Below are 10,290 nucleotides of genomic sequence, written 5' to 3' on the forward strand. Positions count from 1 at the left end.
TTTCCCGTTTTCTATTACGTGCTGAGCATTCAGCGGCTTGGCGTCAATTTATGAGGCATCTACTCTTCGGTAATGCTGGCAACAGTATGCATATCCGGAGCAACCATTTGGGTGTTTCCTTCTTTAGCTAAATTCCCGAATGATTTTAATAGGCAAGGCTGCAAGCAATGCCAGTAGGAACCGCTATTAGCTTGCAAAACTGCAAGTCTGACGACGATGGGACTCGAACCCACAACCTTCTGATCCGAAGTCAGACGCCCTATCCATTGGGCCACGCCGCCTCAGTCGCGGCAATGTATATATATATATACATATATATATATAGAAAGAGAGAGAGAGAGAGAGAAATAAAGAAAGCGAGCTGCAACAGTGGCGGCAATAGATTTATGCACAGTCTCTTTGTGCCGAGAGCTACCTCCTTCCTGCACAGCTTGAAAAGAGCAGGCCAACAGCAGTGGAATCTGCAGTCATGCTCGTACTGTTTGGTTTACGGCTTCCTGGAAGTGGCTTTTGAGAGCCAAATGCACAATGTGACAAATGTTCAGCTAAGCCGGCAATCTGAACATTTCCAGACTAAAAGGGAACTTTATGAAACGACAATGCTTCAGTTCCAGCTTGCTCAAGTTGAAACAGGTCTTCCATAGTAAAATAAGCTTCCGCATCGACATGTATCTTCGACCATGGACATTCCGAAGAATTGAAATATGTGGGAATACTCTGCAGGTTATACGCAGCGATAGATGGCTTTGAAACATGCTCCACTGAACTCATGCCACCGAGCAGGAAGCAAGGTTTCTCAGGATCCGGGGAACAAGATGAGGCGGAAGGTTGCAAGCAAGAAGAGCAGGTCTTCGTGCTTTTCGGTTTTCCTGGGAGGCACGCTGCTGCCCCGAAGATAAGCACAAGATCCAAACTGGGTGCAAAGGCAAGTTCCCAGTTTGGCTCATGCCTAACTTCTACTCCTATATAGGAAAATAAATGCATAGAAGCTGGTCGAAAAAGGCAACACGGTTTGCTCCCGTGGGTAGTTTTTCTTACTCCCATCTAGCTTTATCTACGAATAAACCACTACCTGCCAACATAACCACAGCTTGAGGAAGCTCTGAGAAATTCCTACCAATCCGTTCCCCCACGCGACTTTAACGTATCCAAAAATGTATGAATGTAAAGCCCATCGCACTTCAAAATGCGTCATGGACTGTAGTGCACTCCAAGTATACCCACTTAGAGTAAACTAGCGAATTGTTCAGCAATCTGCGTTGCGGAGATGCGGCGAGTTCTATCGGTCTGTAATAGGGACCCAATCAGCTGTTGCCACGAAGAAGAGGCGCCCGAGCTTTGCAGCTCCGCTGCCACCATATCACGGCTGCCCTCGTTAAAAGAACCCGCAGTCAGCACCTCCTCCAAGGGCTTGCCAGTGAACATTTCAAAGAGAAGGACTCCCAGACTCCACATGTCGCTCTTCTCGTGCGCCTTCACCGGAGGTCCCCCGTTCTTGAACTGCTCGAATTCCTCATGCAGTTGCGGCTCCGCATACTTCGGGTCCAATACAGCATTTGCGCGCAGCAGTTCTCCAAAGTGAACGGTTGCCCCCATCTCCCCAAGAAGGATCATGCCACCACGAGTGACAAACACGCTGTCCCACGCCAAATGGTTGTGACTCAGCCCCCGTGCCTGCAAATTCAACGTCTGGATTAACATCCAGCGAGCACAATACTCCCTTGCAGCTAACGAATGGCTTTCTTCGTGCCCTATAGAACTTAGCACATCCCGTACGCTGCCTACGAGTTCCGGCATGACACCTACCGGCCTGTCGACCGTGTGACCACAAACGTGCTTGACTGACTCACGTGAATCCCACCCATCCGCAACGAACGCAGGAACAAGTAACCTTTTATCTTCCCACACGGAAGCAACATACTCTCCATCACATAACTCAATTACAGCTTCTGCTGCTTGCAGCGTAACCTCAAAGCATTCTTCCACAGTCTTTTGCCCTGGAAGGACTGAGACGCGTAAAGTCCACATACTCAAATCTTCGTCGGAAACTGTAAAATACACGCTAGTCATCCCGAAACCAACAATACCACGGACCGTTAGCATCCCCTTGGGAAAATTAGAAAAATCTGGGGCAGTGCAGCGTAATGGGCGAGTAAGCCGAAAACGAGAGCCCAACAAGACCCTCGAGTTGCCGTCTGTAAGTGCTAAGGCTACAATTTTCAACACTTCCTCCTGTTCATCACCAAAATCCTCCGCACCTTCCATTCCGGACGACTGCGAAAATGATTCCACTGCGAGACGCAGGGCTGCCTTTCCCTCTTCTGGGCCTGCATCAAATCCCGGAATGGCCTCAATTTCCTCTTGCGGTTTCTGTGGAGCGGTGGCCTCTGGAGGTGTAGGCCCAACCTGTGGATCAGGAGATATTCCCTCTAAATCAGGAGAGGCGGCCTCTAGATCTTCAACAGGTCCTACACCCGAGTCAGCAGGGGGAGCAGGGGGCCCCTCATCCAAATAAGGAGGGACTCCCTCTGGAGGCTCAGGAGCCTGCGGAGGGGCAGGCTCTGCTCCTACACCAGGAGATACAGGAAGGACTTCTTCATCACCATCAGGGGGGGCGACCTCTGGAAACTCAGGAGGTACTTGTGGATCAGGGGAATGCAAGTCCTCCTGTTCATCCTTCTGGGCTTGCTCATCTGAGGACTCATGAGCTTGCTCTTCTACAGACTCATCAGGCTGGCGTGGATCGGGCTGCACCGGCCCTTCAGGCTGCCTCTCAGGCGGCTCCTCAGGCGTTCTTTGCGTCGGTAATAATTTCACGTAGTCCTTAAAAACACTTTTCATTGCATTGCGTGGTGCCGCGAGAACTCCACAAACGATTAATAACACGAGGAAACCCAACCAACGGCGCAAACTGCTCTTTGGCTTGGGGCGATCCCGCTTCTTGAGAGAAGCCGAGTTCTTCGGTGCACTTACCCCATAGTCTGCAGGCTCCTGGAGATCTTCCTTTCCAGCTGCCACAGCCACCGAAGCGGGACTAACGTTAGCCGGCATTAGGGAAGCCAAGAGCCGTATCTACCCTGCTAGAGGCGGCGCCAAAGGCGCGTATAAACACAGCACTTATCTGCCGAAAGCAATAAGGATAGGCCTATTAATAAAGGGATGTTCTCTTCACGGGTTGCTATCGGGGCCAGGGGACCGGGAACACCGCACGACTTGCCTATTCGTCCTCGCAACGAGATGCTTGGCCAGTATATGCGCGCTGTTTGGCTGCCACGCAGAGATAGTGTTTTTTTAAAATATATCATGCATGCAAGCAGTCAGAATATGAACGAAGACCCACATTCCGTCTGCAGGTCCTGTTTCGAGAGGACGCCTAGAGCAAAGAAGCGCAGGAAAATCCTGTTTAGGGGTTACATCAATTCAACAGGGAGCTCCTGCTCGCGACCGGGAAAAGCATACCTTGGAGAAACAAAGTTTCGTATGGAGAGAGGCCTTTAAGCAGCTGGGCCGGGCAGGGTAGATCCACTATCAAGGGAGGGAACAGCGCAGAGAGATGCACTGCGATGAAGAACAAGAGCAACATTACAAAAAAGAACAAAACGAAAAAATCACACCTAAGCTAGAAATCGGATGTAAAATGGAAGAAAGGGATCGGACGGTGCCTATATCCTATGAAAGTAGTGGCCACGCCCGTGTTCGGGGCTAGCAGCCACCCTGTAAGAATCGAAAAGCAAGGTTAAGCAGTCCTTTTCTAGTGTAAAAGGGAATCCCTGATCATTTTATAAAGGAACTAAGTTGTTTAACAATGAAATAATAGTCCTGGGCTAGTCATTTAGAACTCTATTCAAGTTCGCCGGTCGCAAATGCTTGCCAAGCTGTCCTACGCATAGTGAACAGCTCTCGCTCTAGGCAGTTACTGCGTTAGGCATTCTTATGTGCACACTCTAAACCTACCGCTACACTTCGCGAATATTCCCTAGATAAACGTATAATAATAATCCATGACCCTTTAAAACACATTCTCGTCTCATAATCATGAAAAAGAGACCAATACAACTGGCCCCCCCTGAGCCTGTATGGCAATACCAGCCTCGCAGCCAGCCCCGCGACGGCGGGGTTTCTGCCCAACAGCCTTAGCCCCATGGCATTATTTATAGATAAATCTCCACGATTCATGTATAATAAGGCTTCGTTTCTACTCTTTCCGCTCTATAGGCCGCTCGAGTATCAATTTGAGCACCACTGGAGGGGGGGTAACCTACACTGCTGTGTCGGCTGATGCGGACAGTGATGATACAGTACGTTCCACAGCGAGTGTAAGAAGGGGTCCAGATAACCAACCAACCAGATAAGCAGAGAAAATGATAGACAGAAGAGCATGGGATGAAACAGGTGCAGATAAGCGCAATATAATTGTTATACTTCTGCTTGCATGCAGGCTGCCTGCCAAGAGCAAGTAAGTGTTCATGCGCCAACTTGGGCTAGATCATGCTTCAGTGCTACATTTCGATTCCAACCAATCGAAAGCCCCAAAACAGAAGTATAACAATTATATTCAATATCAGTACAGACAGCGACAGTGTGTCGGCTGTGCTTGAATGTGAATGAGCCTCGCAGCGCTCATTGCAACTCGTCTCAAGCAGCTTCCTCTCCCGCAGTTCCAGGCCCTTGGTCCGATGTGACCAGGACGCCTGCTGACAGGGTAGTACCTCAGGTGCTTGGTAGATACTCTTGCCCTTATTCTTATGGCAGCACTGCAGCTCACGATAGTCTTCGGAGAAGATCGTGGACTCTCCGTATAAGCATAGTCTGTGGGAATTTGGTAGGTATGATACCTCCGTGCAAGCTGGCAAATGAGGCACAAGGAATAATAAACAGTCCCCTCCAGCTTTAATGCATGAACTAATAGGGGCACGGGCACTCTTTGCATGCGGTTCCAGCAGCAGCTGCAGCAAGGTTTACTTCAGTTCTCAACAGCCACTGTCCTCTCCAACCCCAGCAAACCTTACCCCGACCACTGGGTGGCCAGGTACATAGCACTGATTAGTTGTGAAAACGCTTTGCGAAAAATGCCTTTGGATTTCTTCCCCACAATCCTTATTCGAAACTCAGCCTTTCTCGTCGCTCAACACTGCATATTGTAATCAGTATCTGCTCACCCGCGGAGAAGTGGCCAACGGCAGGAAACCTTCTCACGAACGAGCTGAGTGCTTTTAGCTCCTGCAGCCAAAAATGCCCTTCATTTCCGTCTACAAGAGCTACATTAAAAGCAACTTGTGACAAGCGCATGCATGTCTGCGATCGTCAAAGTATAACGGGGGCCTGTGGTACAAGGCAATGACGGAATTTCTTGCTTCTCTGGAGGTACCTTCTCTACTTCGAACTGCACACAACGCGTTCCAGTTGGTGCTGGTGGTGGTTTATTAGAAGGGCAAGCAAGACCACGGCGGCAGTAGCTATGCTAGCTTACAACTTTTCCGGAAGACGTCAGGAGCGTGGAATCTCTCCGAGGTGTTCAATGAAATATGGCATGGCATAATTAAAAGAACTTTAAAAGGAAAGGTATCGACGATGCGCTGCGTCGCGGTCTATCGGTCTTTCGTGAACAGAAGCCCAACGATAGACTCGAATATCCTATTTTAATGGTTCCTTGCAGGACTGTCCCCAGGAGAGAGGCAATCGGCAACGCGTTGGGCTGTGGAGAAGAAAGAACGGGGCTGTGGGATAGAAGTTGCTGAGATGATGCAAAACTTAAGCACCAAAGCGAGAAAAAGCCTCTCCCACAGCCCTAGCTCAAAGGAAAGAAAACCGTATTGGAAATACGGTTTTCTCATATTGGAAATGACCCAGATGTAGAAGCTAATGATTTTGGAGCTTTGACTGCTGCCCCGCAAGGAAAAATAGGAAACAAGAATTGACGACGGCAGGCGAATCCACCACTCGTGTAACAGGGCGGACATACTGAGCGGCACACGAGCTTCTGGTGCAAAAAAAGATCACAAGATTCGAGACTGCATGCGGACCAGAAAAGCTATGAGGCTGGAAAAGTGAGGCATTGGACACCTCTAGCAGGAAAACTAACCAGAAGATCAGGGAAACTCCCTGGCACCCACACAACGCGTGGCCGAGCGAGGAGACGAGGTGGCAGACGCAGCAGCGCATCCCCCTAGAAATAACTCTGTGCTTATCCATTGTCCTATTTGTATCAATGGGCATGCGCTGCTAGACCTACGCGGCGCGCATTCCAAAGTGGATCTGAGATACGTATCTGCGGCGGGGGAGTACAGCCTCCGTGTCCATTCTTTGGCGCAGCCTCTGCAATTGTGCTTCGCCAGTGGCAGGCACAGCGCAACAATCTGCAAACCTGTGAGCGTTGCATACTAGCTAATTCAGAACTAGATCATACTGGCATGATACGGAACGTTGCATCATTCCACCACGAAGTAACATAAGATATTCGGAGTGCAACTCATAGAAGTGGAGGCATGCAGCCACCATACGCCAGGAATCAGTGCACGAATGCATCAAGCAGCGTTGCAACGTTCTTAACATCATATGGATCCACTACAGCGAACGAAGTGGAACCAGTGTCTCACGAAGTCAGGGATGACGGGCCTCTGCCACAGTGCAGAATGTGTGCTTAAATCGACGGAGACATGAAGAGATCCATGCATTCCATCGAGAAACTCTCACGAACTACCTGTTTTGAGGGGATTCTACCCAGTGTACACCGGATAGAATGCAAGAGCTGGCACCATTGACAAAGGAGATTTCAGATGCACTGGAAAACAAGGAGCTTCCAGTGGACTGACACGCTCTAGAGGCCCAGCGCACCCAGTTGAGATCATTCCTTGCGCAACCACAAGCTTTGCCTGCAGGTGCGCAAACCCCCAACATGGTGACGCGGAAATAGATTTGGAAACGGACAAACTGCAGAGAAAAGGCAAAGTCCGATTGTTAGGAGAGCGTTCGGACACCAGTCGGTGCTGACGAAGAAGGGGGGTGGTGCATGTGTCTAGGCGTTAAGCTCCTCAATAAAGCCACGGCGAAGCAAACGCTTTTCATTTTCCAGATCGACGTGGTCCTAGACTGCTCGTAGGTTGCGGCAGTCTACTCCTCATCTGACTTCGCTGGTGCGTTTTTGCAGATCCCCGTCGATGGCGGGAAGAGGCGGTTGTCCAACGAATCTCCTCGGCCTTAGCTAAGTAATGCCAAAAGCTGCAACCATGTCAAAATACGCAAGACAAATGTGCCATTTTATTTCATCTGACCCTCTGCCCAGTGCTCTGCTCTCAGCGGCACAAGGGACTGTGCATTGAGGAGGCTGCCTGCCGTCAGTTGCAGCGCACTTATGTTACAAGTTAACCCTGCCTGCAAGAGTTTTCAGGTCCCTCTTCTGGCGTCCAATGACAGTGTAAATAATTGTCAAAAACGTGCGATGCTCACTATTCAACTTGCAAGCAAGTAGAAATACACGCTCCAGCTTCAGATATACCCAGCTGCAGCAAGAGTGAATCCCGTACCCGCCGCACTCGCAAACTAGAGTACACCTGTACGCCAGTTTCGCTGTTGAATGAGGCTGGCGAAGTTGTAGCGGCTGATTAATCTTGACTTTGTAGGACCAATCAGTGGGGGCTGGACGGCTATACGAATGGAAGACTTACTGGTGTTCAACTAGACTATGCAGGGGAATTCGCTGCACCTGCGGCGCATAATGCAGCTACCATGGATTTACTAAATACCCAGAAGTGTTCTCTTTGTGCAGAAAATTTGATGTTTTAGGGTTTGCTCTCTCAGCAGCAGGAGTTGAATCATATCGGACGAAGGTAGAGACAATTCCTATGTAGCCGCTTCCCCCCATGCAGCTCGCATGCTCAGAAACCTCTCATTCTGGGCTTGTACTACAGCGAATTTATCCCTGGATTCGCTCTCTTCGTCGCCGTTATCCCGAATCTACTGAAGAAGGAAGCAATCAGTGTACCGGAACCGGAAGTGAAACGGCCATGCGCGTCATCAGCCGCCTAAGGTCCCAAACTCGCTGTCCTCTATTTTGAAAAGCCGGTTTTCCTGAGAACCAATACCACTCAGACAGCGGTCGAAGTATTAATCACTTAGCAAGCTGCGGATTCAAAAATGGACAAAATAATGGGGTACAAGCCATACTGTTTCAAGGAAAAGTACAATAGCAACCGGTTAGTGAGGAAATCTGCTCGTCCTGGTGGAGGACGCGCATTTTGCTGACTGGGCTTTTAATGCAGTAGTGCACTCCCCCACCCCAGTAGGGCACCATTGTCTGGCCCGAAGTTGACACGCCTGACGAAGAACTAATATTTCGATAATCAAGAGTTGTTCTGTGGCTTTGCTGGCTCATACACAAATAATTCACAGTGAAGCGCATCAAGTGCACCGCCAACGTGCTCGCTGGTGGCCCCCGTTAACCACCCTGAGGCCGACAGTTAAACTGGGCGCATTAAGCGCAACTTGGAAAGCATCAGCAACACGATACCTAGAAAGGCCCTTCTAAATGACTTGCTTCCCTTGCTTTGGTTGACTGGGCTTTTAATGCAATAGTGCACTCCCCCACCCCAGTAGGGCACCGTTGTCTGGTCCGAAGTTGACTGGCAAAGTGTGCATCTGCGGGTGTCGTACGCTCGCACACGCACAGCTTCATACACTGTTTGCGACAACTCTGAAATGAATGAAAACAAGAACGCCAATCAAGGAGCTATGACAAAGGAGGTTGGGTAGTTATTTGCCGTGCTAGCAACTTGCTTAGCAGTTTTGGAACCGCAAGCCCTGGCCAGTGCGCAGATTATGCAACCAAAGAAACTAGGTGTGCATTGAGCCATTGCTGTTCGTTATTCAATAAATACGGTGGCATACATTGTAGCGTTGCACTATATCTCACAAAATCCTGGATATTAGAAAAAACGGTTCAGCGAATCATCGAAGTCTTCTCGAACGGTCCCAACAGGAAGACAGCAACGCCGCAACGCAACGGAGCAACTGCGTTATTGCTGCTCTCACTACCTCCTAACTTATACTCTGTGAACATACATCCACTTGGGCATCAAAGCACAAGAGAAAATTTGGTTGTGGCAGGGGACACAAATATCATGGCTGAGCCGGTTGCATGCATTCTCCATGTGCGTACTTCGGTAGAGAGGGCGAGCAAGTTATTAGATATTGTATACAGTGTAAGCTGACGTGGCGCTGCCGTGCACCAGGAGTTGCAACAAAGCGTACTGCCACACAGGAGCGGCCCCTTCCTGGTAGCAGCAGCCCCAAGTCTTAATACCGGTGTGGCCAGGATACATGGCGAGTGTAGGGGAGGCAGCTTATTACTGCAAAGCTCTCGCAGCAAGCATGTTCACTCTACTGCAGCCCTCAACGGCCCTCTACCGTAGATGGCCCTCGTTACAAGCTCGCTCTCCCGAAAAACGCCAACGACTGAGCCGCTGCACTCAGGACGCCTGGACGTAATAGGGGAGGCCGGCTATTAACTGCTCTACAGCATAGCAGCCCACGTGGTAGTAGGCTAGAGCTGATGGCCCTCTGTGCCCTGCTTAGCACCTCCCAAAGGATCACTACTGCGAAGCGCTCATCTGTAGGCTTTGTACGCCGTCTTCGCCAGTTTTCTTGAACAATAACTGGACCTTCCGTAGGGCAATTAGTGAAGGTCTTGCCGCATTGATTCGATTGAAGGTTGAGGTGCCAGTGGGGGTAGTCGAGGCGAGTGGTGAAACGTGGGGCGCTTAGGGGCAGCTTCACCGCAAGAAACAACTACTCGAGCTATGCCGGAAGATGTAGAATACTTTGTATTCCATTTTTTAACTCCGATTCTCTAATTAGCTGCGAACCAGAGGGGCTGATGAGGCCACTTGGCGCAGACCTGGGGCTTGCTCGGGCTGGCCTGGGAGGCAGCAGTTGCTTGTGCTGTTGCTCTTTGTTGCAACAATGAAACATGAGATATGTGGGTTCCATATGCGTTGATTCATGACATTGTTCCGCGCCTCCTGTCCCCTGTTGCGTGAACAAGCGGCAGCACATCTCTGGCCTCTTTAGGGGATCCAGCTCGGGGGCCTAGTGCCCCTAGTTGGTTTGTTTGGCTAGGATTTCCTTCCGTCTCCATCCATCGTTCTTACTTCGGCACCACAAGCGTTTTCTAGATTTTACTTGCGCATTTCATTTGGCTCTGCAGTGCCCTGGGGCATCGCCTGATGCTTCTGGGGCACCACAGAGGCAGCGCTGCAGCATCACGAACAGTGTGGGCCCATCTCCATCGGAGGA

The 10,290-nt window shown here is 50.1% G+C and overlaps 1 protein-coding gene across 1 annotated transcript; it reads right to left on the bottom strand.

Annotated features, from left to right (window-relative positions):
* Positions 1–1,224: 1,224 nt before the first annotated feature.
* Positions 1,225–3,051, bottom strand: EAH_00010760 (hypothetical protein, conserved; the record flags this gene model as incomplete). Its single annotated transcript, XM_013395035.1, has 1 exon — positions 1,225–3,051. One exon carries the CDS (start codon positions 3,049–3,051, stop codon positions 1,225–1,227), a length of 1,827 nt encoding a protein of 608 aa, XP_013250489.1.
* Positions 3,052–10,290: the final 7,239 nt, after the last annotated feature.

The sequence above is a fragment of the Eimeria acervulina genome, genomic scaffold (genome assembly GCF_000499425.1).
Source record: "Eimeria acervulina Houghton genomic scaffold, Eah_scaff56, whole genome shotgun sequence".
In the NCBI taxonomy this organism is placed as follows: Eukaryota; Apicomplexa; class Conoidasida; order Eucoccidiorida; family Eimeriidae; genus Eimeria; species Eimeria acervulina.